The 27740-nt window shown below is 45.3% G+C and overlaps 1 protein-coding gene across 3 annotated transcripts; it reads right to left on the reverse strand.

Moving 5' to 3' along the window:
* Window positions 1–391: 391 nt before the first annotated feature.
* ZNF606 (zinc finger protein 606) lies at window positions 392–27709 on the reverse strand. 3 transcript variants are annotated; one of them, XM_032171345.2, is made up of 7 exons: window positions 27286–27709; window positions 26176–26257; window positions 25567–25623; window positions 24689–24777; window positions 12813–12939; window positions 12425–12520; window positions 392–3598 (listed from the first exon to the last, which is right to left on the reverse strand). In XM_032171345.2, exons 1-7 carry the CDS (start codon window positions 27613–27615, stop codon window positions 1626–1628), a joined length of 2754 nt encoding a protein of 917 aa, XP_032027236.1. In that variant the 5' UTR covers window positions 27616–27709; the 3' UTR covers window positions 392–1625. The 3 variants fall into 3 exon arrangements, with proteins under 3 accessions (XP_032027236.1, XP_032027237.1, XP_032027238.1); XM_032171346.2 differs by having other exon boundaries at window positions 401–3598; window positions 27669–27683; XM_032171347.2 differs by having other exon boundaries at window positions 401–3598; window positions 26787–27372.
* Window positions 27710–27740: the final 31 nt, after the last annotated feature.

The raw sequence follows: 27740 nt of genomic DNA on the forward strand, positions 1-27740 counted from the left end.
TAGCTCTCTTCCCTTCTGAATCCTGCTCCTTCAAGGAAGCCTTTCATCTGCAGAAGATTTCAAAAAAATAAAACACTGAATTCAAGGTAAACCTTGGGAAATGGTGCTCTGAAGTGCAGTGGTGTCTGGTTATGGAATAGAACAAACACCCTTGCCCTCTGCTCTGTAAGTGGCATTCTAAACCCACCAAGGGACTTGCCCAGTCCTCCAGCAAGTCCTCCAGGTCCTGCTGCCCTGTTATCCTTGGGGTTGCAGGCAGCAAAGTTCTAGGGAACTCAGGTCCCAGAAAATGCAGTGATTCTGAATGTCCAACACAGACTTCATATTCCAAAGTGATATTAGTTCTCATGTTACTATAAATCCTTCAAGACAGAGAAACCAGGTAACTTTATTTCTCATTGTTTAGGATTTTCTTTTTATTATCAAATCTCTGCTATAGCAACACTGAAGAAAATGGGAAAAAAAATCACTGGAGAGGCAGCATAAAATGGTGGCTGAAAACAAGAACTCTGAAGCCAAACAATCTCAGCTCTACTCCCTTACTAGTTGTGCCCCTTAGGTAGGATCCTTCAACATCTCTGCTTCAGCTTAGCCATTTGTAAAACTGGGATAACAGTACCTATCTCAGAGTTAAGGGGACTAAACAAGTTAGCACTTGGAAAGCATTTAAAATAAAGCCCAGCACATAAGTGTTACATGTATTTGTAAAACTTTTTAAAAATCTCAAATTAACTGGGTTAATTTTTCCATGGATCTTTCAGGTCCTTATCCATATACATTTTTTTAGAGCTGTTACAGTAAGTATGTATATACAATTCTGTATCCTTTTTATTCCTTCATGTTATGTATACTGATGCAGTGTCCCTAATTATAATTTATAGTGATTGCCTAAAACAAATTACAAACTAATTGCCCAACAATGCAGTGATGAGTAACAATGGATGCTGACACACTGGGCTAAGGATCACTTTCTGTCCAGCAACATCAGTCTCACACTCCTAGGCAATAACTTTTCTACCATTAGTCATCTCATTCATTAATTTTCTCTAAGGAAGTTAATCAACAGTAAATACCCCATTCAATACTATTATTTTTCTTACATTCAGATTTAGCATTTCATATTCTCCTCCTGGGCACCCAGACCCTCCCCTTGTAACAACAAAATCTGTATTTCTACAATTATGCACAAAATGTTATTGTAGAGTTTTCCATCCAGTACTCCAGCTTGATGCAAAACAGTGTATTTCCAGTCAAAAACTTTTCTCTGCATAAGGTTTTTCCCTTAGCAATTCACACCAATCTACAAGTAGGCGAGAGCTCTTGCTAAAAGATGCCTCATTCCCCATAGTCATGGTCCTCAAGTATGAATTACTGGTAGACCATAGGGGAGTTTAGAATTTTCTTCATTGTTAATTATCTGATTTTGAGTAAGGGCTACATAACTGCTGAAAGCTTTTCCCTATTCTTTTCCTTCACGGGGTTTCTTCTAAGGTGATATTTTCTAGTAAATAATGCAGGAGAAGTCTTACTGAACTCTTAATGAAAAATGTCCCCTCTTGATTATGTTTATAGGGTTTTCCTCAAAGTGTTGTCAAACGTACAAGAAACGAAAAACTCGCATAAATTCAATTCAGTTTCTCTTCACTGTGATTTCTCTGGTGTTGAAGTAGGGCTGAGTGACCACTAAAGGCTTTTCCACATTCACTGCATATAAAGCGTTTCTCTCCACTATGCATTCTCTGATGAATAATAAGGGAAGAATTCTTACAAAATGCTTTCTCACAATGATTACATTTGTAGGGCTTTTCTCCAGTATGGTTTCTTAGGTGTACAATAAGGGATGAACTCTCATTAAATGCTTTCCCACATTCATTACACCTGTATGGTTTCTCTCCAGTATGAGTCCTCCGGTGTGCAATGAGGTGAGAACTACAGTTAAAGGATCTTTCACACTGATTACATTTATAGGGTTTCTCACCAGTGTGAATTCTCCGATGAGCAACAAGGTGACAGCTCTGACTGAAGGATTTTCCACATTTATTGCATTCATAGGGTTTTTCTCCAGTATGAGTCCTTTGATGTCTAACAAGGTGAGCCATCTGGCTACAGGATTTTCCACATTTATTACATTCATAGGGCTTAATTCCAGAATGAATTATCTCATGTTTAGTGAGGGCTGAGCGTTCTCTGAATGCTTTGCCACATTCCTGACAGTTATACGGTTTCTCTCCCGTGTGAGTTCTCTGATGGGCAATAAGATGGGAGCTCCAGCTGAAGGATTTTCCACATTCAGTACATTTATATGGTTTTGCTCCAGAATGAGTTCTTTCATGTTTACTAAGGGCTGAGTAGTCCCTAAAAGCTTTTTCACATTCATCACATTTAAAGGGCTTCTCTCCAGTATGCATTCTCATATGGGCAATAAGATGGGAGCTCCAGCTGAATGATTTCCCACATTCAGTACATTCAAAAGGTTTCTCTCCTGTATGAGTCCTCTGATGTCCAATAAGATGAGAGTTCCAGTTGAAAGATTTCCCACACTCATTACAAACATAAGGTTTTTCTCCTGTATGAATTCTCTTATGTACAATAAGATGAGAATTCCAGCTGAAGGCTTTTCCACATTTATTACATTCATAGGGTTTTATTCCAGTGTGAGTCCGTTCATGTTTCGTAAGGGCTGAACGATTCCTAAAAACTTTTCCACATTTATCACATTCATAGGGTTTTTCTCCACTATGAGTTTTCTTATGTTGAATAAGGTAAGAGCTCCAGATGAAAGACGTCCCACATTCATTGTAGTCATAGGGTTTCTCTGCAGTGTAAGTGCTTGTATGTTGAGTAAGGAATGAGTCATACCCAAAGACTTTCTCCCATTCATTGTATTTATATGCTTTATCTACAGTACCAATTTTTTGATGTTCCATAAAGGATGAGAAATAAAAGATATTCTCATATTCTTTGTAATTATACTGGTTTTCTCCAACATGAAGCCTTGAGTGTTCATTAAATGATGGGCTCTGGTTAAAGATTTGATGGCATTCCTTATATTCATAGAGTTTTTCTCCTGTGTGAATTCCTTTATGATCACCAAAATGTATTATATGATTGAAAGATTTAACAGCATCAGTACATCTGAAAAGATTATCTCCAGTTTGTATTCTTGCAGGTTGAATGGACTGATAAACAGTTTTGTCATAATCATTATTATTGTCACAGGTAACCTTATCTGCATACATTATGGCTGAGTCACATCTCCAACTTTCAGCATGTGTATCAGGCTTATAGAAATGTTCTATCTGAGAAACTCTCTGAGATGGAACAAAGTTTAAGTTCTGGCTAAACTCTGCCCCAAGTTCACAGAATTCAGAGCTTCTCTGGGATAGTACTTGCTTTTGCATGAAGACCATTTGCCTCATAGCTGTACTCTGGTTCATGTGGTACATTTCTAATTGGTCTTTACATCCCAAAACTTCTAACCTGGAGAACCAAGGATCATCCCAAATATATCTTTCCAACTTCATGCCATGGGATTGTTCTTCCTCAAAAATGCTCTGGGCTTGGATCAGTGCTTTGCTTTCAAGATTTCTCACCCATTCTGAAACAGACAGAAAAAAAGCTATGAGAGCATAGAGAAAGACATTAGAATAAAGTGGGAATGGTGAGATTTACTGTCTATATTATCAGAAAGACTAGTATAAATTTGTTTTCAAGTCCAGACTTAGAACTCAGAGAAAGATCATAATAGGGAAAAGAATAGTGAAAAGTAAACAACAGTTAACCAGAATACAAAATGTGTACTAAAAACTAATGAAACCATTTAAAAGTACTTTCCATGAAAAGGAAGACGAGGATAAGAATGTGCAAGAAAGAGGCCGGATGCGGTGGCTCACGCCTGTAATCCCAGCACTTTGGGAGGCCGAAGCGGGCAGATCACGAGGTCAGGAGATCGAGACCATCCTGGATAACACAGTAAAATCCTGTCTCTACTAAAAATACAAAAAATTAGCCAGGTGTGGTGGCGAGTGCCTGTAGTCCCAGCTGCTCAGGAGGCTGAGGCAGGAGAATGGCGTGAACCCAGGAGGCGGAGCTTGCAGTGAGCCAAGATCACGCCACTGCACTTCAGCCTGCGTGACAAAGCGATATTCCGTCTCAAAAAAAGAATGTGCAAGAAAGAGTTAACTCTGCAGGCCTGACGTGCTCAAACCTTGCAAAGGTAGCCTGTTTCCTAACTGGCCCTTAGCCAACTCCTAGGAATTAAGACCTTGGAATGTTCTAACTAGTAAGAGTGTTTTGCATGTTCAAGGTATTGAAGCACATTTACCAACTTATTTAGATATGTGTGCAAACAGTGTCATTCATAGTGATCACCTGCTTTCCCTCAGGGTGGTCTGGAGTTTCAGTGATTGCAGTGAGTCACGCAGGCACTGTGTGCCTGGATGAGCAACCTCTCAATAAACACACTGGACTCCTAGACTCACGCAAGTTTCCTAGTAGACATTTCACACATGTTGTCACAACTCCTTGCTGAAGGAATTATGTGTGCCCCATGTACGCTACTGGAAGCTTGCACCTGGTCTAACCTCATGCACCTTTTTCCTTTGCTGATGTTGCTTTGTATCCTTTCGCTGTAATAAACCATAATCCTGAGTATAATGACTTTTGAGTCCTATAAGTCCTCATAGTGAATCAGTGAACCTGGGGGTGGTCTTGAAGACTCCTGACAAAAGGACTCAGTGAATGTTATTAAGGTTAAAAAAGAAAAAAAAAGAATAAAGCCTTTCATCTTAACAAAAGGTAGGTAGATGAGCACACAAGGCCTTTAGCAAGTAATGTTTACATTATGAGTGCTCTAACTCACTTCTGTATTATAATGTCCTTCTACTCCCATATCTCGACAAATGCAGAAAAGAGGAGGAGAGGGGTGTTTAGAGAGTATCACCATGCGAGGTCAAGCCAGGATGTTATCTATGACAAAATGCTTTGTTTCCTATGTCATAGAATCCAGTCAATCACACAAGATCCACCAACCCAAAGGGCAAACATCACCAGAGTTTATGGATACCCCTAAAGTTACACTTCTATCCACCACAGAATATTTTTAGAGCAATGATAGATGGACTAGGAAGGCAGCATAGTGTGAAAAAACAGACACAGGAGTTACAGTCTGCTAATCTATATTTGAACAATGGCCCTGCTGCTATCCTTAGAGAACTTTTCTGATGACTAATGAGACTCAGAATCCAGCCAAACTCCTGGCAAGTTTAATACACAGAAGCTGCCTATTATCACTGCTGAAGCATCAGTCCTCTAACAACCAAAGGAGGCTATATTAGTTTCTTTCTGCTATTGTAACAAATTACCACACATTTAGTGACTTAAGGTAATACAAATTTATGATCTTACCGTTCTGGAAGTCAGAAGTCCAGAACGGCTTTCATTGGGCTAAAATGGAGTTATTGGCCGGGTTGTGCTCTCTCCAGAAGCTCTAAGGAATCCACCATATCTTTGCCCTTTCCATCTTCTAGAAGCTGCCCCAATTCCGTGGCTCACAGCTCCTTCCTCCATCTGCAAAGCTCATCACTCCAACCTCTGCTTCTGTCATCACATCCTCCCCGGGTCTCTGACCCTCCCACCACAATCTTATAAAAGGACCCTTGTGAGTACATTTAGAATCCACTCAGACAATCCAGGATAATCTCCCCACAGCAAGATCCCTAATTTACTCTCATCTGAAGGTGCCTTTTGCCATACAAGGTGCCCCATTCACAAATCCTGGAGATTAGGATGCAGATATCTTTGTGGGGGAAGTCATTATCCAGATTGCCACAGGGTCTAAAGCCCCAGGCAGGTCCCAACAAGAACTAGACCCTGCCCTCTCTCTCTGCTTCTTTTTTTCTCTTTACTGTATGTAATTTCCCCCCTTTTACCACCCAAGTCCATTATTTTTTGTTTAATTTTTTTGAGACAGGGTCTCACTCAGGCAGGAGTGCAGTGGTACCGTCATAGCTCACTGTAATCTCAAATTACTGGGCTCAGGCAATCCTCCCACCTCAGCCTTCCAAGTAATAGGACTACAGGCATGAATCCTGTACAAACAACCATGCCTGGCTAAATGTTTTTAAATTTTTTATAGTGACAGGGTCCCGCCATGTTGCCCAGGATGGTCTCAAATTCCTGGGCTCAAATAATCCTCCCACCTTGGCCTCCCAAAGCACTGGGATTACAAATGTGAGCCCCTATCCCTGGCCCCCACGACCATTATAACAGAGGTTCTACTCTGCACAACAACTGGCATTTATTATCAATTTCAAGCTCAGCTCTTAAAAGTTACTGAATTATCTTCATATAGATTTTTAAATCCTTCCAGTAAAAGCTTTTACAAATGGAAGCTGACCAATTCCCTGACCAAATGAAAGACCAACTGAAAGACCAAATGAACAGTTCTTGTCCAACTTTATACTCACTCAGTACTTGTAGTCTACTGAGTTTCCAGCACCAGAGACAAGGCAAGAAAGTATGGTCTCCGTGGAAGTCAGAATCTATGTGAAGACAGATCCTACCAAACAGTGATGAATATACATGAAATATCACTCTGAGGCTGGGCGCGGTAGCTCACGCCTGTAATCCCAGCACTTTGGGAAGCTGAGGCGGGTGGATTACCCGAGGTCAGGAGTTCAGGACCAGCCTGGCCAGCATGGTAAAACCCTGTCTCTACTAAAAAAATACAAAAAAATTAGCCGGGCGTGGTGGCAGGTGCTTGTAATCCCAGCTACTCGGGAGGCTGAGACAGGAGAATTGCTTGAACCCGGGAGGTGGAGGTTGCAGTGAGCCAAGATCACACCACTGCACTCCAGCCTGGGCAACAAGGGCGAAACTCCGTCTCAAAAAAACAAAAAAGAAAAGAAAAAGAAATATCACTCTGAGATGGTGGGGTTATAAAACAGATGCTAAGCGGGTGGAAGATCAAAAAAGGAGATCAGCACTAACTGAAGTGATCAAGGATGGTTCACACAAGAGAAACAACATGAGCTCAGCCTTGAAGCACGACCTGGGTACAGACTGACTAGTCACTCAGCATGAGCAAAGGCATGCATGGCGTGACCAGTGTGTGAGGAGGAAGATAAGGATACCTGCTGAATAAACTCCAGGAACTATTCAGGAAACGAGAGAAACAATAGAAAAAATAGAAGGTTTTGAAATCCAGTTGTTTTGTTACAAGGCAATTAGAATCACTGTAAGTTTACTGACAGGGATCTCGTAATGAAAGATTTCAGGGATATAAATCTAGAAATAATACCTGAGGTGGCTAATAACAAGTGAGAATTTCCTCATCGACTTGGGCTGGAATTTTATGAGAAAGGGGCCGGACTGTGAGAGTGATGATGGAAGCTGAATGACATAACTAACATTTCAGAGGAAGAAAATCTTGGGAGTTAGAAGAGAGATTACTTCTTGGAGAGGAAAGAGCTCGAAGTCAAGATGACTTCTCAATCTCCAGCTTAGGGGACATGCAGAAATACACCTCAGGAAGATGGGAGAAAGCAGAGACAAGATTACTGGTTCTATCGGCTGTGATCAAGGAGACAGCTGAGATGCTTTGTAAAACGGGAGAAGTGTCAGGACAGAGGTGCTGGAATTGCAGGGCTCTGGATGGTAACTAAGAATGGGCAGCACTGAAGGTAGAAGAATTAAAGCTCCTGGAATTCATGAGCTCTTAGGTGAAAGTTTCCAATCTGAATAGAAAACAACTGGCGAGATTCTCCACAAAAGTCCCCTCCATTAGAGTGGGTGGAAGGTAATCCAACTTCAGGACTCAAGAAGAGGCTGTGGCACATTGCCAAAAATAATAAGATAATGTATATAATATCCTACTGTTGAAAACGTGAAAAATAACTACGGATTCCTACATGCTTGTAGTTGCATAAAGAAACTCTGTTATGCATGTAACAGAAATTACTAAAAGTGATTACCTGGGGCAGAATGTCAGTGAAAATGGCCAAGTAAAGACATCTAAAATTTCACCACTCTGTAAAACCAACTAAAAAACTGGCAAAACTGTCAGAAGGCAATTTTTCAAAATTATGTAAATTAACCAAAGCCTAGGGCGGGCGCAGTGGCTCACTCCTATAATCCCAACACTTTGGGATTTGAGGCGGGCGGATCACGAGGTCAGGAAATTGAGACCATCCTGGCTAACACGGTGAAACCCCGACTCAACTAAAAATACAAGAAAATTAGCCGGGCGTGGTGTCGGGTGCCAGTAGTCCCAGCTACTTGGGAGGCTGAGGCAGGAGAATGGGGTGAACCTGGGAGGAGGAGCTTGCAGTGAACTGAGATCACACCACTGCACTCCAGCCTGGGCGACAGAGTGAGTCCATCTCAAAACAAAAACAAAAACAACAACAAAAAAAACACAAAAAAACAAAATTAACAAAAGCCTTGGCCGGGCACAGTGGCTCACGCTTGTAATCCCAGCACTTTGGGAGGCCGAGGCGGGTGGATCACGAGGTCAGGAGATCGAGACCACGGTGAAACCCCGTCTCTACTAAAAATACAAAAAATTAGCTGGGCGTGGTGGCGGGCGCCTGTAGTCCCAGCTACTTGGAGAGGCTGAGGCAGGAGAATGGCGTGAACCCGGGAGGCGGAGCTTGCAGTGAGCCGAGATCGCGCCACTGCACTCCAGCCTGGGCGACAGAGCGAGACTCCATCTCAAAACAAAAACAAAAACAAAAAAAACACAAAAAAAACAAAATTAACAAAAGCCTTGGCCGGGCGCAGTGGCTCACGCTTGTAATCCCAGCACTTTGGGAGGCTGAGGCGGGTGGATCACGAGGTCAGGAGATCGAGACCACAGTGAAACCCCGTCTCTACTAAAAATACAAAAAATTAGCCGGGCGTGGTGGCAGGCGCCTGTAGTCCCAGCTACTCGGAGAGGCTGAGGCAGGAGAATGGCGTGAACCCGGGAGGCGGAGCTTGCAGTGAGCCGAGATCGCGCCACTGCACTCCAGCCTGGGCGACAGAGCGAGTCTCAAAAAAAAAAAAAAGCCTTGCAGCAACCAGGAAACATTTATTCTAGAAAAGTAAATTTTAATAAGAACAGCGAGCTATATGGCGTTTTAACTTACCCTGGTCCCATCTCTGGCTCAGTAACAGCCTTGGAAAATGACAGCCCCCACTTCTGGTACTTCAGTGAGCAGAACAAAGCTGGAGCTTTTTCAAAGCCTCATTCCCAAAGAACAGTCATTACTAGACCTGCCTAGTGGCTCCCTGGAAGACTCCACTGGAAAAGCTGGTCTTTATTTTGCCTGACAGAGAACTCTCATAGTGTTAAAAAGCCTCTAGGAGAGGCCGGGCGCATTGGCTCACGCCTGTAATCCCAGCACTTTGGGAGGCCGAGGCGGGCGGATCACGAGGTCAGGAGATCGAGACCATGGTGAAACCCCGTCTCTACTAAAAATACAAAAAATTAGCCGGGCGTGGTGGCGGGCGCCTGTAGTCCCAGCTACTTGGAGAGGCTGAGGCAGGAGAATGGCGTGAACCCGGAAGGCGGAGCTTGCAGTAAGCCGAGACTGCGCCACTGCACTCCAGCCTGGGCGACAGAGCGAGACTCCGTCTCAAAATAAAATAAAATAAAATAAAATAAAAAGCCTCTAGGGAGGAGGTACTTTCCTAACATTTACAGGTAATGTTTTAAAGTCACCATTGCCTGAGGTGATGGCAAACAGGTGGGACCCAAAACACACGAGTCAAAAAGATAGAATGAAAGAGCTGAGGAATGAGATGTCTATAGGGACTTTGAGAAGCTCCAACCTAGAAGACTATATGCATACCCATAATAATTAAACTAGGGCCGCGGTGGTGGCTCACACCTATAATCCCAGCACTTTGGGAGGCCGAGGTGGGCGGATCACGAGGTCAAGAGATCGAGACCATCCTGGCTAACACGGTGAAACGCTGCCTCTACTAAAAATACAAAAAAAAAAAAAATTAGCTGGGCATGGTGGCACGCGCCTGTAGTGCCAGCTACTCGGGAGGCTGAGGCAGGAGAATCGCTTGAACCTGGGAGGCAGAGGTTGCAGTGAGCCAAGATTGCACCACTGCACTCCAGCCTGGGCGACAGAGCAAGACTCCGTCTCAATCAATAAATAAATAAAATAAAATAAAAGCCAAAGAGAGAATCCTGAAAGCAGAAAGAGAGAAGAAACTCATCACATACAAGGGATCTTCAATAAGATTAACAGCTTGTTTCTCAGAAACGATTCAGGCCAGAAAGAAAGACAAAAAAACATGACAAGAATTCTACACCCAGTAAAATTATCCTTCAAAAATGAAGGAGAAATCAAAAGATTTCCAGATAAACAAAACGCCACAGTTCGCTGTTAGCAAGCCTGTCCTATAGGAAATGCTGGCTGGGGATAGTGACTCACGCCTGTAATCCCAGCACTTTGAGAGGCTGAGGCAGGGGCATCACTTGAGATCAGGAGTTCAAGACCAGCCTAGGCAACATAGTGAGGTGTGGTTGTGTGCACCTATAGTCCCAGCTACTCAGGAGGCTGAGATGGGAGGATCACTCGAGCCTACAAGGTTGAAACTACAGTGAGCCATGATCATGCCACTGCACTCTAGCCTGGGCAACCGAGTGTCTTTTCTATCTCAAAAATCAAAATGGAAATGCTAAAGTGAGTCCCTCAGGCTGAAATGAAAGAACATTCAACAGTAACTCAAATTAAAAACAGCAATAAAGATAGCTACATAAGTATAAAAAGACAATATAAGCACAATTCTTGTTTCTAGCTCCTTTTTTTCAGTCTGTTAAAAGACAACTGCATAAAGCAATAATTATAAATCTATATTCATGAACACACAATGTATAAAGATGTAATTTGTGACAAAACAGCATAAAAGAGGGCAGAGCTATACACAAACAAAGTTTTGGTATACTATTAATATTAAACTAGTATTAATCCAAACTACATTGTCTTAAATTAAGATGTTAATTGTAGGGCTAGGTGTGGTGGCTCACACCTATAATCTCAGCACTTTGGGAGGCCAAGGCAGGAGGATTACTTGTGCACAGGAGTTCAAGACCAGCCTGGGCAATATGGTGAGACGTCTACAAAAAAAAAAATTTTTTTTTTTTTTTAATTAACTGAGCATGACGGTGCATGGCTGTAGTCCCAGCTACCTGGGAGGCTGAGGTGGGAGGACTACCTAAGCTTGCGATGCAGAGATTGCATCGCAAGTCAAGATTGTGCTATTGCACTCCAGCCTGGGCAGAACAGCAAGACCTTGTCTCAAAAGATGTTAATTGTAATCCCCAGGGCAACTACCAAGAAAATAACTCTAGATTTTATAGTAAAAGAAAAGTTGTTACCTGTGTGTATGCCTCTGTGTATCTGTGTTTTGGGGGAATAACAGTAATGTGAGTAAGAGCAGGGAGTATAAATGAGTTATTTTTGGTGTTGTTTTTGAGACAGGGTCTTGCTCTGTCACTCAGGCTGGAGTGCAGTGGTGAAATCACAGCTCACTACACTCTCAACATCCCAGGCTGAAGCAATCCTCCCCTCAGCCCCCTGAGTAGCCAGGACCACAGACATGCACCATAAAGCCCAGATAATTTTTTTAATAAAGGAGATTTTTTTTTTTTAGCTTACACATTTTAAGTAGCTTTCAGATATTTGAACATTACATATATTTTAAAAATCTATTTTGTTTGGTATCCAAGAAGATCTAAGTAAGAAAGAACAAAAGCCCAAGCCAGGAACGGTGGCTCATGCCTGTAATCCCAGCACTTTGGGAGCCCGAGGTGGGCAGATCACTTGAGGTCAGGAGTTCGGGACCAGCCCGGCCAACATGGTGAAACCCCATCTCTACTAAAAACACAAAAACTAGCCGGGCGTGGTGATGGGTGCCTGTAATCCCAGCTACTCAGGAGGCTGAGGTGGAAGAATTGCTTGAACCCGGGAGACAGAGGTTGCAGTGAGCCGAGATCGCACCACTGCACTCCAGCCTGGGTGACAGAGCGAGACTCTGTCTCAAAACAAACCACTAAGCCCAAAAAACCTATTTTCTTGAAATAAGTATCTATAGATATAGGTTACAAGTTTGGCAATAGAGGAAATAAGGAAAACATTTTAAGTAGCTACGTGGATAAGAGGTGACCTTAGAGGAAGGGACCGCAGAAAACAGAAGCCATCAAGAGAGCCAACAGTGAGGGGGGGAAACTGCAGCACATGAAAATGGCCACCTTATTAGGGTGGTGGTGCTTCTTTGCTCTAAATCAAAAGCAGCAAGAGAAGAAAGCTCCATAGAGGGAATTCTAAATGTATCTGAGGAAGGTAATTCTTCATGGCCTTATCCCATTTCTCAACAAAGAGGGCTTGGGGGGAAGTTCCTTGTTCAGCCTGGGGTCTGCCCTCACCTGGACCAGTGCGTTGAGGACATGCCTGTTCCACTGACCATGGCTCTTCTCCTTGCTCCAACAGGGAGATGACCTCAGGCTTGGCAATCTGATTTCCTATGCGTGGAGGAAAAGCATGGAACTCATGTCATGAGGCTTCAGGACAGCCAAAGAAAGCTTCTCTTGCCTATTCCTCCCTGTGACTTCTCAACCTGGGCAGAATATGCAAGGTCCTTCCCACTCCATGCTCTGTAAGCATTAGGAGTTTCATTCCTGAACCTCAGGGCCCAAGATCATCTCAGCTCTTCTGAGCCACCACCCTCGCCCCTGCAATGAGCTTCTAAACATGGAGCAGCTGAAGGCATTACCACGGGAACAGCTTCATTTACTTGGGCAGCACCTGCCTTACCCACAGAGAGCAGGTGACCATAGGTCTCCAGCATCACATCACGGTACAGGGTCCTCTGAACAAGGTCCAGCTGCCCCCACTCTTCTTGGGTGAAGTCCACAGCCACGTCCTTGAAGGTCACTGGTTCCTAAAAGAACACAAATGTTCCTTCTCAGCCTGTGACCACCCCCTCCAATATTTCCAGGGATGGAGTGAGGCTGACAGCCCTGGGGAGAGAAGACAGGATGTAGAGCCACTGTCATGGTTATTCAGGAGTCTGACTAATGTGAGTCAGGTCTCACTGAGAACCACTCAAGACCCATATTTGGTATATACTCTTAAGGAATTAGGTACCTGGGTCCACAATAACCACAGCAAAGCTGAGCAGGTCTCTTCGAAGACCCGTGCCAAATTCCAGCGCACTGGCTATGTCCCCCACCTTGGCAATGCCCCTCTTCTGGAAAGGCAGTCACGTGATAAGGCCTGGACCAGTGCAGCAACAGGCTATGAGCACTGGCTGCAAGCCAGAGACCTTGAGGATGGAGTCTTTGCTCCAACACCCAGATCAAGGACCTGAAAGGGTGATCTGTACATTCACAAGTTGTCTTTCTGGCCATGGTGGGGAGGTTTCCATTCTCAGTTCATCTCTGTCCCAAGGACTGAAGCTAAGGGTGAGCAGGACACCCCAGAGCAGCCCGGGCCAAGGAGAATCGGTTACAGCTGCCATCAAAAGCACTTTAGTTACAAGCAATCTAAACTGATTTTTTTTTTTTTTTTTTAATGAAAGCAAGAATACTAACTGGAAAGTGAGAAGGAAAAAGCAAAGGTAATCTAAGTCTGATTTTTCCAATGAATACATCCCTCAAGTCCTTTTATTATTATTTTTAAATTATTTTATCGAGACAGAGTCTCACTCTGTCGCCCAGGCTGGAATGCCATGGTGTAATCTCAACTCACTACAACCTCTGCCTCCTAGGTTCAAGTGATGCTCCTGCCTCAGCCTCCTGAGTAGCTGGGACAATAGGCATAAACCACCTTGCCTGGCTAATTTTTGTATTTTTAGTAGAGACAGGGTTTTGCCATGTTGGCCAGGCTGGTCTCGAACTCCTGATCTCAACTGATCCACCCACTTTGGCCTCCCAAAGTGCTGGGAGTACAGGCATGAGCCACTACACCCAGCCTCGAGTCCTTTTAACAAACCAACTCACCGGGCACAGTGGCTCACACACCTGTAATCCCAGCACTTTGAGAGTCCTAGGCGGGTGGATCACGAGCTCAGGAGATGAGACCATCCTGGCCAACATGGTGAAACCCCGTCTGTACTAAAAATACAAAAATTAGCTGGGCGTGGTGGCACACACCTGTAATCCCAGCTACTTGGGAGGCTGAGGCAGGAGAATCGCTTGAACCAGGGAGGCGGAGCTTGCAGTGAGCCGAGATCACGCCACTGCACTCCAGCCTGGATGACAGAGCGAGACACCGTCCCCAAAAAAAAAAAAAAAAAAAAAGAGCCCGGCGCAGTGGCTCAGGCCGGTAATCCCAGCACTTTGGGAGGCCAAGGCAGGTGGATCACAAGGTCAGAAGATCGAGACCATCCTGGCCAACACACAGTGAAACCTCATCTCTACTAAAAATACAAAAAAAATTAGCCAGGCGTAGTGGCAGGCACTTGTTGTCCCAGCTACTCGGGAGGCTGTGGCACGAGAATGGCGTGAACCCAGGAGGCGGAGCTGGCAGTGAGCCGAGATCACACCACTGCAATCCAGCCTGGGCGACAGTGGGAGACTCCGTCTCAAAAAGAAAAAAGAAATCAACTCAGGCCAAGTGTGGTGGTGCACACCTGTAGTCCCAGCTACTTGAAAAGCTGAAAAAGTGGGAAGACAGCTTGGGCCCAGGAGGTGGAGGCTGCAGGGAGCTGAGATCGTAGCACTGCACTCCAACCTGGGCAGTAGAGCAAAACCCAATCTCAAGAAAAAAAAAAAAAAAAATCAACCCCAAGACACCCGCTGAACAGACACACGTGCAGTATACCGCTCCCACTCCAAGGGTCCTCTGGACCTGTGCCCCTCCTCTTCACAGCTACATCATATCACTTCTACCCAAATACAGCGTTTCCTGTGGCCCTCTTAGTCACAGCTTATCAACTGAGTTTGCTGTCTCTGATCTGGGCCAGCCCTCCCTGCTGAATTTTCAGTGTGTCCATTTTTACTCTGTCTCAACTGCTTCCCCTCTACCTTCACATGATGGGCTTAAAACAAAGAACTGCTTGTGCTCCAATTAATATCATACCCTGAAAAGCCAACTCCTGCTCGACCCCCCAGGCTCAGCCTTACTGTGCCCCATGACAAGGGCTGTCCATCCTCTTTTCCACGGCTAAACCTCATCTCTGTGTCCCACATCCTCGGAGGCACAGAATCATCCCTCCTGCAGCCTCACACCCCCTGTAGAGACATCTCCTGCACCCTCGTCCCACTGCTTCTGGCAGTCAACCTCCTCCTGCAAGGTACAGTGCACCCTCACCTTCTCTCCTTCCTTGTCTTCCAGCCTTACCCCAGTGCAGTTCCTTCTCTGCCTTTATTATCCGTTTTCCTGTTCCTTGGTACTGGAATTTTTTTCTTTATATTTATCATTTTTGCTGATCTATATTGAAGGATTTTGGAGCAACAATTACATGATTTTTATTTTTACCAAGCTCTCACCAAGATCTCCCCAATGTCTTGTGATTGCCAAGTCCAAAGTTTGATTTCTGCCTTTACCTTCTTGGCCTATGCAGCATTTGGAAGTGCTGGCCACAACCTCCCTCTATGAAATCCTCTCCAACCCCCATAGTCAATGACAACTTCCTGGTTTTCCTCTTACAGACTGCCCAGACCTCCGTACGCTTGACGACTACTGTTTCTACATTTTATGGTAATGTTAGGTTTTTTTATTTAAATGTAACATGGAGTTGGGAGTGGTGGCTCATGACTGTAATCCCAACACTTTGGAAGGCCAAGGTGGGTGGATCATTTGAGGTCAGGAGTTCGATACCAGCCCGGCCAAGATGATGAAAACCCATCTCTACTAAAAGTACAAAAATTAGCTGGGCATGGTGGTGCACGCCTGTAATCCCAGCTACTCGGGAGGCTGAGGAACAAGAATCTCTTGAACCCGGGAGGCAAAGGTTGCAGTGAGCCAAGATCGCACTACTGCACTCCAGCCTGGGCGACAGAGTGAAACTCTGTCTCGAAAAATAAATAAATGAATAAATGTAATATGGACAGAGAAGTGCACAAAATCTATGCTTGATGCACTTTCACAGACCAATGGCACCTGGGGAAACAGCTAGGCAGCTGTGCTAATGGCCCAGGGTGCCTTTGACCTTGTGCTTGTCTTACACATCCTAACCTCCCTGGGGTGGCACCTTCCTAGATGGCTTTAGTGTTCACCTACACTTAACAAGGTGCAAACCCACATCCTAATGGCTGACCAGCTGGTAGACTAAGCCACAAATTCACTTCCCACCCCTCCCAAGATCCCAATGGAATCATTTTATGTTTAAAAATAGAGGAATTACATCTAATAAACACGAGAGGAATGAAGCCATTAGAGCGGTTCTGCAGTCCCTAATAAAACAGTGGACAGTGGCAATGACCATCAGTGACTGCTCAGCCGCAGGTAAAAGGCAGACAGGGAGCTTTATAATGGAGGGGTCAGTCTGACAATACCTGCACCCACTAACCCATCATACCTGAAGACAGGACAACCAGACACCATGTGCCCACTGATGCAATGCAGTATGAAGAACCCAGCACCACTTAGGAAGTATTACAAAAAATATCAAATGAATCTACTCAGACCTCTAGTCCAAAAACTAGCTAACAGGAGACGAGGGGATGGAGGAACTTATTAAATGACATCATGAAGGCAAAAATCAGGCAAACCAACAAGACCAGTGACCTAGTTTCTTCAGCATATGAAGCATGTGCAGTGTGTGGGCCTTGTTTGGATCCTGATTTGAACAAACCAACAACTGTAAAAAGATATTTTAGAGACACGTAGAGAAAACAATATGAACTGGGTATCAGGTGACATTGAGGAATTATTGGTAATTTGCTGAGTATGATAAAGGTAGTGTGGTTTCTTTCTTAAGGGTACGTATCTCTTAGATAGATACACAGAAACACTCACAGGTGAAATGATACAATTCTGAGATTTGCTTTCAAATCCTCCAATTTAAAAAAGGTTGTGCTGGAACAGATGAAAAGAAATGCAGAAAGTGGAAAGCTGACAGCTGCTGAAGCTGGTCAACACGGGTGCTTGCAGCAGGCTGAATAACACCCCCCAAAAGATGCCCATGTCCTATCCTAGAACGTGTGACTGTTATCGGAATGATAAAAGGAACTTGACAGACTTAATTAAGAATCTTTAGAGGGATTACCCTGGACTATCCAGGTGGCCCAATGTAATCACCAAAGTCCTTATCAGTGAGAGAGGGAGACAGGAGTCAGAGTCACAGGAGATATGACGCAAGCAGGGGTCAGAGTGATGTACTTTGCAGATGGAGGACAGGGCATGAGCCAGGAAGCAGTCTCCCCTTGAGCCTCCAGAAGAAACACAGCCCTGCAGACCCATTTTAGACTTCTGAGCTGCAGAACGGTAGAATAAATTCATGTTGTTCTAAGCCATAAAAGTCTGTGGTAGTCTATTACAATAGCAACATAAAACTAAGACATAAAACTAAACTAATACAGGGTTCATCTCCTACTTTGGGGTTCAAAAATCTCCTAAATAGTTGGTTTTTTTTTTTTTTTTAAAGAAAGTTAAAGAAATAACCCAGCCAGTGAAAAAAAATGGGGGCGTCAGCACCTTGAATTCCATTCATTCCTCCAAGAGGCAGAAGAGATAGATGAAAGTGAGGCTGACCAACCAGACTAGAGGCGATTCCAGCCCCACACTAGGAGGCACTACGGTGAAGGAGGTGCTTCCTGCAAGAGGACTCTAGGAGAGGCAGGAGTGAGTCAGGCTGAAAACAGAGCAGGTGAAAGTCTGCACTCGAATAGCTTTGCAAGTGCCCCACCTCGTGGGTGGTAACGCCAGCAGCCATGTACTTATACCCGGGCAAAAGTCCCAAGAGCCTCCTCAGACTTGAGACTGCGGCTAGGTTCTCAGGCTGCCCAGGTGAGTGGAGACCTCTTCAGTCCCACCAGGTGGGGAAGAGAAGGGAGTCTATGGCCTCACAGCTCTGTATCTATGAAACTGGAAGCAGAGCTGACCAGCTGACCCTGGCCCATGCAGGCCCACGAAACCCACGGCATGCCTCACCAGGAGCACAGAGGGGAGTGGAAGGCACCAATCAGGAATCAGATCTACGCAGCTGCAGTAGAACAAGACTTCCAGCCTCACAGCCCTGCCCTGAGAAACACAGACGGACCAGACGACTGCTGGACATGAGAAACACCTGATGCACAGATACAGAGACTGAACTAAGTAGCCACGAGGCCAGAGAATCCAGACAACAGCCACATTCAGCTTTCAAAGACCTGTTAATTCCTATTCTCAGATTCGCAGACCAGAGTGATTTCAGTATAAAGTGGGACAGGATGCTACAAGAGAGGCTGAGAGAATAGGAAAGCCTTAACAGACTAAGAAGAGAACAGAAGACACAGCAACTAGTTCAGGAGGCCCTAGAGAGTTTTGTTGTGGTCATCAGGCCCCCAGCCCGCACCAAAAAAAGGACATGGAATATAAAGAGATCAGAGACACGGCAATTTGTTCAGGAGGTCCACCACCTAACAGAAGAGCCCAGAAAGAGAACATAAAGGAAAAGGACAAGAGGGAATTACTACTTTTTAAATAACACAAGACTTCTTAAAATAAGACACACAAAAACACTAGCCATAAACAAAGATAGACACATTTGACAAAAACATACCAACATTCAAACATCTGACTGATAAGACACCACCAGTTAAGACAAGCTACAGACTGGGAGGAGTTAGTTGATATGTGATAAAGAATTAGGATTCAGAATGTGTGTGAAATAGCTACATTAAAGTCAGTCTCTAGAAATCTAGGGATGGGGGAAGAGAAACAGAGAGAAGGAAATACAGATGGCCAATAAAGACATCAAAAGGTGCTTAAGCTCACTAGCAATCAAGAAGATGCACATTAAAGGAATGCAATATACCTTTCTGGTCCTGAGGTAGGCAAATATTTAAAAGACCTGATAATGTCAAGTGTTGACAAACATACAGGAAAATGGCTATTTTCTCCCAGAGCAGGGAGACTGAGAAGTAGCTTCGCCCCCTTGTAGAGGTATGGGGCAGCACTAGTAACATTGAAAGTACATACCTAGCCGGGCATGGTGGCTCATGCCTGTAATCTCAGCACTTTGGGAGGCCGAGGCAGGTGAATCATGAGGTCAAGAGATGGAGACCATCCTGGCCAACATGGTGAAACCTGCCTCTACTAAAAATACAAAAATTAGCTGGGCGTGGTGGCATGCACCTGTACTCCCAGCTACTCGGGAGGCTGAGGCAGGAGAATCGCTTGAACCCGGGAGGTGGAGGTTGCAGTGAGCTGAGATCGCACCACTGCACTGCAGCCTGGGCAAGAGTGAGACTCCGACTCAAAAAAAAAAAAAAAAATAGTACATACCTAAAACCAGGTACAATTCTGCTTCTAGAGGTATGCCTAGATAAAAACTACATAAACACTTGCACAAAGTGAAGTTACAGAAATGTTCACACAGCTTTCGCTGGAGCAGCAAAAACAATGGGGGAAAGAGGAACTTATAAACCTGTCCATAAAAGAAACTATGAACACAGAGGTGCACTTCTCTAATGGATACACTTGGCAGTGCAAAAGGAACAAGCCTGACTTCTCTGTATCTATCAGCATGGATGGACCTCAAAGTTCAAAAAAGGAAAACTATAGGAAAACTACACATAGAAAAAAATCATTGGGGAAAAAAATAGATTGTTGGGCCGGGTGCAGTGGCTCACACCTATAATCCCAGCACTTTGGGAAGCTGAGGCAGGCAGATCACTGAGGCCAGGAGTTTGTTAAGACCAGCCTGCCCAATATGACAAAACCCCACCTCTACTAAAAATACAAAAATTAGCCAGATATGGTGGCACATGCCTGCAATCCTAGTTACTTGGGAGGCTGAAGCACAAGAATCCTTTGAAATCGGGAGGCGGAGACTGCAGTGAGCTGAGATCACGCCACTGCACTCCAGTATGGGCAATGCAGTGAGACTGCCTCAAAAAAAGAAAAAGACTGGCTGGGCGCGGTGGCTCACGCCTGTAATCCCAGCACTTTAGGAGGCTGAGATGGGCGGATCACAAGGTCAGGAGATCGAGACTATCCTGGCTAACACCGTGAAACCCCGTCTCTACTAAAAATACAAAAAATTAGCCGGGCTTGGTGGCAGGCGCCTGTAGTCCCAGCTACTCGGGAGGCTGAGGCAGGAGAATGGCATGAACCTGGGAGGCGGAGCTTGCAGTGAGCCGAGATCGCGCCACTGCACTCTAGCCTGGGCAACAGAGCGAGATTCTGTCTCAAAAAAAAAAAAAAAAAAAAGAAGAAAAAGACTGTCTATGTCCATATAGTTTATCATCTATGTATGCATATGAAAATGAATTAGCTGTGTACAAACTGAATCCATGAGTGGCTGCCTGAGAAACGGTGGAAAGACAGAGTACTATGTAAAAGAAGAAAAACGTAACAAATATGATGAAACAGTAATAATTGTTCACTGATGGTGAACATTTGCTTCCTTTTTATACTTCTCCATAATTATGAAATTTGACAAAATTAAAACTAAAATAAATTTCAAAAAATTTAGAAATGAAAAAGGGGACATTTTCAAACTGTAAGCCCCATGGGCTAAAAAGCAGGAAGAAAAAAGGAGCTGCCCCCAGCTGAATATGTAACCATGTTTGGGCCCACAAATCATGGAGGCCTCATCTCAAGGATGGTAAGGGGACCGGGCACAATGGCTCATGTCTGCAATCCCAGCGTTTTGAGAGGGCAAGGCAGGCAAATCACCTGAGGTCAGAAGTTTGAGGCCAGCCTGACCAACACGGTGAAACCCTGTCTTGATTAAAAATACAAAAATTAGCCAGTGTGGTGGTACACACCTGTAATCTCAGCTACTCGGGAGGTTGAGGCATGAGAATCCCTTGAACCCGGGAGGGGAGGCTGCATCAAGCCGAGATCGTGCCACTGCACTGCAGTATGGACAACGCAATGAGACTCTGCCTCAAAAATAAAAATAAATGGATGGTAAGGGGACACAGTAAACACCTTCAGCCTAGAATTGCAAAGGAAAATGCAAAACCAAAAGGCCACAAGGAAGAGATGGTGGAAGACAGGAACCTAGTCTCAAGGGCTGTGGAGATGAGAGGGACCCTTCAAGGGTAGGAGAGGAAATGCAGGTTTCACTGTTGCCTGATGCTGAGGGGAAAGGGTGCTAAAGAGAGAAGAGTCCTGCTAGAGGGAGGAGCAAACCCTTCTGGTCCACAGGTCACCCTCATGAGCTGCATTTGCATTTTCCAATTACATCCTAGGATGACTTGCAAAAGTGTTTCACCCAAATTCTCATAAACATTCTTGCACACATCACTTTGTACACACATATAAGCATTTATCTAGGCATTCTAAGCACTTTATGGAATCTGCTAACAAACCAGCCACACATTTAAACCCTTTGAGAGTCTGAAGGAGAGAAGACCAAGGGTGCTGAGCTGGGTCTCAGATGTTTGCTGACAGATCTTGCCCAACTGCTCCCCTTCAAGGAACCTGGGGCAATTCAGATGGCTTCTATGGTAGATTTCATTGCAGAGAAGGAAAACGTAACTAGACTGCACATCCTCAAGTCTGACCAAGATGGGTGCAGATTATTGGTGTTTTATGTACATAATGTTTGTTATGCAGATATCCTGGGTGGACTGTTACAGAGGGGTTTGAATGCTTCTATATTTGGAGAGGCTGGTTGGGGTTTTTTAGATGGAATGAGATATTATCACTACAATTATTATTTTCACCTATTCCTAGAAATAACGGGATCTGGGCTTCTGTAGTTAAAATCTCACTATTCAACATACTTCCATGAATGGACTCTTCAGATAATGAGGGATGACAGCATTTGATGTTTTCACCAGATAAATGCTTTATTTCAATAAATACTTAACTTGGAGGGAACAATAAAGGGACACAGGGTTCTTTTGCATTCCTGAAGATTTCATTAGTTAAAAACACAGAGCAGTCAAATCCGAGTTTCCCACAGGAAAAAATCCAAAGTGAGTGTGGGGGGGCGGGGGCAGTCAGGAGCATGTTATCAGAAATCACAACTCTTCAGACATTGGAGGGTGTTGTTATTTTTAATTCTGTTTTATTTTCTCAGCATTAACTTGGATAATTCTCAGAAAGCCTAGCATAAATTAACAGCAGAGTGTAGCATGGTGGTTAACAGGGCTTCTTCGCAGTGTTTTATTACAGCTAACTTCTACTCCTCAGAGTCTGATTCAGGGGCCATCTTTCAGGCTAGCCTAGCTTCACTACTGATGATTCTGTTTTAGGATTTAATAATGACTGTACATTGTAACAGCAGCAAACCTCATAGTTGCCCAAGTTCAGATGCCAGGCAACAATCACCTTTCATCATATGGTTCAGGCCCTTCTGCTTCCCATCTCACCTGGACCAGGAATAGCAACGCTGCCACGTGGGGACAGCATACTTACGATGCACTTCACCTACCAGATTTGAAACTGTGGGTGATTTCAATAATATTTTTTAATTTGAGGGGGAGGCACAAAGTAGACATCATTTTTAAATCTTGTTTTATATCCAAGTATCTCACATCTGCTTGATTCATTATTTTAACTTAAAAATAAAAGACCTAAAAAAAAGTAATGAAACTCTTTATCTTTCATAGCAGAGTTAACAGAGTAAATGTAACTTTGATGAATTAGGAAAAACCAATTTAAAAAATCTCCCATTTAGAAATACAGAGACAACTCTAAAAAACTGAAACAGGAAGTTAAAAATGGCTGCCTCCGTCATTTTTTACAATGTAATTACATTGTAATTACATTTATTACATTTCCATTGTAATTACATTACATTAAAAGAAATATTGACACAATGCTACAATATGGGTAACTCTTGAAAACGCAAATATTATGCTAAGTGAAAAAAGCCAGACAAAAAAGCCTGTGCCATACATATTATGATTCTATTTTTATGAAATGTCCAGACTAGGCAAATTCATAAAGACAGAAAGTACACTAGTAGTTGGGAGGGAGTAGGGGGAACAGGGAGTGACTACTAACGGGTACAGGATTTCTTTTTAGGGTGATGAAAATGTTCTAGAATTAGATACTGGTGATTGTTGCACAATTCTGTGACTATACTAAAAACCACTGAATTACACACTTTAAAAGGATAAACTTTATAGTATGTCAGTACCATCTCAATAAAGCTATTATAAAAATTTTTTTAAGTGGCTGCATCTGGTGAGAAGGCTGGGCAGGAGGAGGGGAGAGACATGACACCTTTCCTAAGTGACTCCATTGTCCTATTTCTCTCAGGAGCCACCCTGTCCCCATTACCACAAAGGCCCCTGCTTTGATTTCCTTATACCTCTCCTCCCTAGCTCCAAGGCCTTGGTCAGACTGAAGCCTGAAACACCAGCCTGCTTCCCACAGCCCTCTTCTTTCCACACCTATCACCACATTTTGGACCCTGGTGCCGCCTGATCCCAAGACTTCTGAGGCTCTGCAGCAGGCATTCAGGGCCTGGCTGGGTTCATCCTGGCCTCTCCAGCCTAAAATCTTTTTTTTTTTTTTTTTTTTTTTTTTTTTTTTTTTTTTTTTTTTTTTTGAGATGGAGTCTCGCTCTGTCGCCCAGGCTGGAGTGCAGTGGCGCAATCTCGGCTCAATGCAAGCTCCGCCTCCCGGGTTCACGCCATTCTCCTGCCTCAGCCTCTCCGAGTAGCTGGGACTACAGGTGCCCGCCACCACGCCCCGCTGATTTTTTTTGTATTTTTAGTAGAGACGGGGTTTCACCGTGGTCTCGATCTCCTGACCTCGTGATCCGCCCGCCTCGTCCTCCCAAAGTGCTGGGATTACAAGCGTGAACCACCGCACCCGGCCCAGCCTAAAATCTAACTGGAGTCAGTCTCACTCAAACACTGGTCACATAGTGTGCTGCCTGCCACCCCTGACCCCTGGGGTGCTGCAGGAGGCCAGACCCCCACTCACCGGGCTGTGCCCAACTGGCTGACGCATTCTTTTCACCTCTCGGCCCAGGTCTCCCAAGCAGCCTTCCCCTCCACAGTAAAAGCTGACTTCCACACAGACTCTGTCCCATCTCCTGACTCATCAGGTGACAGAACTCCTGCAGGCCTACCCTACCCGTCTCAGGTTTCTCACGTCCCACACTGCATGTGTGGTTCCAGGTAGGCCATGAGATGTCCTTAGCTGAGTAAATAACCCTGGAAAAGGGTCTGGGAGCTCCTCAGGGTGAAGGCTCACACCTGTCCTTGTTCCCTTCACAGCAGGCACAGCAGGCACTGCACAGCATCAGCCTAAATCGGGTGCTAAAGACATGGGTGAAGGTAGCAAGAGAGAAGAGAAGTGGGGCTGCCAGCCAAAAGGGCTGCCCCTCATGCCCCACAAGAAGCCAGGGACAGTTGGGGCTCAGTACTGGGGACAGACTGGTTGACAGCAAGGCTCTGAGTCACTAAAAACGGCCTGATTCTCCCTACCTGCTCTCAGGAAGGATTAACTTCCAGTTGCTTCCTTCCCTACCCAAACTCCAACTGTTGTAAACTGGAGAGCCACATCAACTGGGATGACCAGGGATAACCTGGACATCATCCTTTGGGAACAGGACAGCCCCATCTCACCTGAACCTGGGCTGCTGGGAGCCCAGTGGCCCTCCTCCCCTCCTCAAGGCGCCCCTCCACGTGCCAGGCAGGATCCTGAGGACACAGAGCTAGGAAACGAGAAAAAAGTCATGGAGGCAGCTCTCGCTGCCAGCTCACCTTTCCTTCTGAAGGGCTGACAACCAGCCCCTGCCCCTCCCCCTTCATGAGGGAAGAGACCCATTTCCTCATTCTATAGATGAAGGAATTAGGGCTCAGAGAAGGTTAGGAAAGTACCTGAACACATGAATCTCTCATTGGCCCCCCTGTGCTATTGGGTACCATCTCTGAGAAGCAGTGTCTGGTCACAACATTCCTGGGCCTGAACCCTAAATGGCCACACATGAATTCTCATGCATCTTGAGATGTCACCATCACCTTACTGCTCACTAGTTTTCTTTTTCTTTTTTTTTGAGATGGAGTCTCGCTCTGTCGCCCAGGCTGGAGTGCAGTGGCACGATCTTGGCTCACTGCATGCTCCGCCTCCCAGCTTCACGCCATTCTCCTGCCTCAGCCTCCCGAGTAGCTGGGACTACGGGCGCCCACCACCACACCCGGCTAATTTTTTGTATTTTGTTTTAGTAGAGACGGGGTTTCACCATTAGCCAGGATGGTCTCGATCTCCTGACCTCATGATCCGCTCACCTCGGCCTCCCAAAGTGCTGGGATTACAGGCGTGAGCCACCGCGCCCGGCCACTAGTTTTCTGATCCCTCCTTGTTCCAAATCTGCACAGAGACAGATCTGGCCCACCTGCCCTAAAGCCCCACCTGGTCCCCATTCTAATCCCCAGCTGTGGCAGAGCACTACAGCGAGAGGCCACAATATGGCAGCCCACAGCTGACTGCGCTCTTGACTCACCCCAGGAGGCCCATGGGTCAACAGCTGTCATCCCCCAAGATTGGTCCGTAAGGGCACCTGCACAGAAGGATCAGGTTAGGACTGTGACACCAAACCTAGTGATTCAAGGTGACAAAATACAAAAGAAGACTGACTCGCTAATGGGCACTATAAAATTCCATAAACAGAGCCCAAGGGCGTGTAAAAAAAATCCAACGTAAGCTGGATTCACACAGGCAACGCACAGGTGAGTCACTATTACTTAACACTGTTTTCAAGTTACCAACCAATGCTATATAAGTAAAAACAATAAAAGGTAAAAATATATATGGGAGCAGTAGAGACAATATTTTATTATATGTATCACTGTTGTTTAGGAAACCCCACAAACCACCAGAAAAATTTCTTAAAACTAACAAAACCTCTCAGGAGATGACTATAAAACACATAAAAGTTAGTGTCTTTTATGCCAACAATTTTCCTCCTTTACCACCAATCAGTTCTAATTTTGTACCAAGATAGACAAATCCCTTTCCATCCTCAAAAGTCCTCAGCCCATCACCAGCTCTGACCCATGACTGCAGCAGCTAATGTTAGGAGAGGCCCAGAAGAAACACAATTTGGACTCACCCCAGGAGGCCCACGGGTTGATGGCTGCCATCCCGAGGACTGACTGACCAGGCACCTGCCCGGGAACACTGCAAATCCCAACCTAGTGACAAAAATGAAAAAAGACAAAACTAGTCCTTTCTCAAAAAAGACCAAGTGGGAACAAAGAAGGGAATCCATCCACAGAAGCAACAAAAAAACTTGTAAGGAGCATCGTAAGAAAAGAGAATTTACATGTCAAAAAAGTAACACAATTCCTGGAGCGAAATGAAGGGTAATTTGCATAAGCTGGAAAAAAGAGCGTGATCCTGAATGAGAGGGTACAAATTTGTCAGCTATTCCCAAGAGACAGCCAGTCACAACACAGATGGAACTTCTGGGTTAATTTGACAACAATTATTGTAAAATCAACTTGCAATCCTCATATATTAGTGGTTGCCTAGAGCTGCGGGAAAAATGAAATGGGGAGTGATTGCTTAACGGGAACAAGGGTTTCTTTGTGGGGTGATGAAATGTTCTAAAATTAGATAATGGGGATGGTTGCACAACTTTATTAATATACAATAAAACCAGTGAATTGCACACTTTTAAGTGGTTAAAGTGAACATTATGTTATGTAAATTTAATCCTACCTCCAAAAAAAATTCACGTCCAAGATTTACTAAGCCTAAGCTTGTGTGTGTGTTGAGGACTTAGAGATGGGCCTGGCGCCCAGACCCCTAACTCCTCAGGTTCCAGATCTTTGTACAAGTCAGCGACCTCTCGAATGGATTCCTGGGTATGTGTGTAAAGCACTAGAACACACAGTGGGCCTCAGGAGCACCGGAATCAGCGCGAAAACGCAGAATGCAAACAGTATTTTGCACCGTTATTTGCAACTTGACAGGGACCGCCGCCGTCACCGCATGTTTAAGGGAACCCGGAGCTGTTTCCAACCCAGGTCTGACGTCCTTCACAGTGCTTTGTGTGAACCGGCGGGGGGAGAAACGACGACTGGGGAATGAACGGGGTTATTCGTCCCATCAATGGCCTCAGAAGCATCCTTATCACCTGCTTCCAGAGCTCCCGACCCAAATTTCCTCCGCAAGACCGACGCGGCCGCGACGCTGCAGAAGCTCGTCCCGGCCTCACCTGGCTCGCGGCCGGCGGTCCCCCTTGAAGGCGTCGCAGCAGGCTCGGGGTCGCCCAGCCTGGGGCGTTTGGCTTTTGTCCCGCGCCGAGGTCCGGCCCAGGAGTGCGCTTGGGAGCTCCAGGCGCGGCCTCGGACACAAAGGCGCGCGGAGCCGACGTGCAGCAGAGTTCACCCAGGCCCGTCCGGCCAGAAAAGGAAGAACGCCCGGAGGCGGGAGGCCGGAGGCAGGCTTCTGGCTGGAGAGCCGAGGGCAACGAGGGCGCAAAGCCGGCGCGGAAAGGGAAGGCGCAGGACCCACCCTGGCGCCGCCTCCCCGCGCCAGCTCTCATGACCCCCAAGCCCCGCAGCTACTGCCGCCCCACAGCCCGAGCAAAGGCCTCACCTCAGCCGCGGACAATGGCGGTTGCTTCCCCGGCGTCGACCGGGGCGCGCCGCGGGGTCTGCTGGGAGCTGT

Source organism: Hylobates moloch, unplaced genomic scaffold, assembly GCF_009828535.3.
Source record: "Hylobates moloch isolate HMO894 unplaced genomic scaffold, HMol_V3 SCAFFOLD_12, whole genome shotgun sequence".
NCBI classification, from domain to species: Eukaryota; Metazoa; Chordata; class Mammalia; order Primates; family Hylobatidae; genus Hylobates; species Hylobates moloch.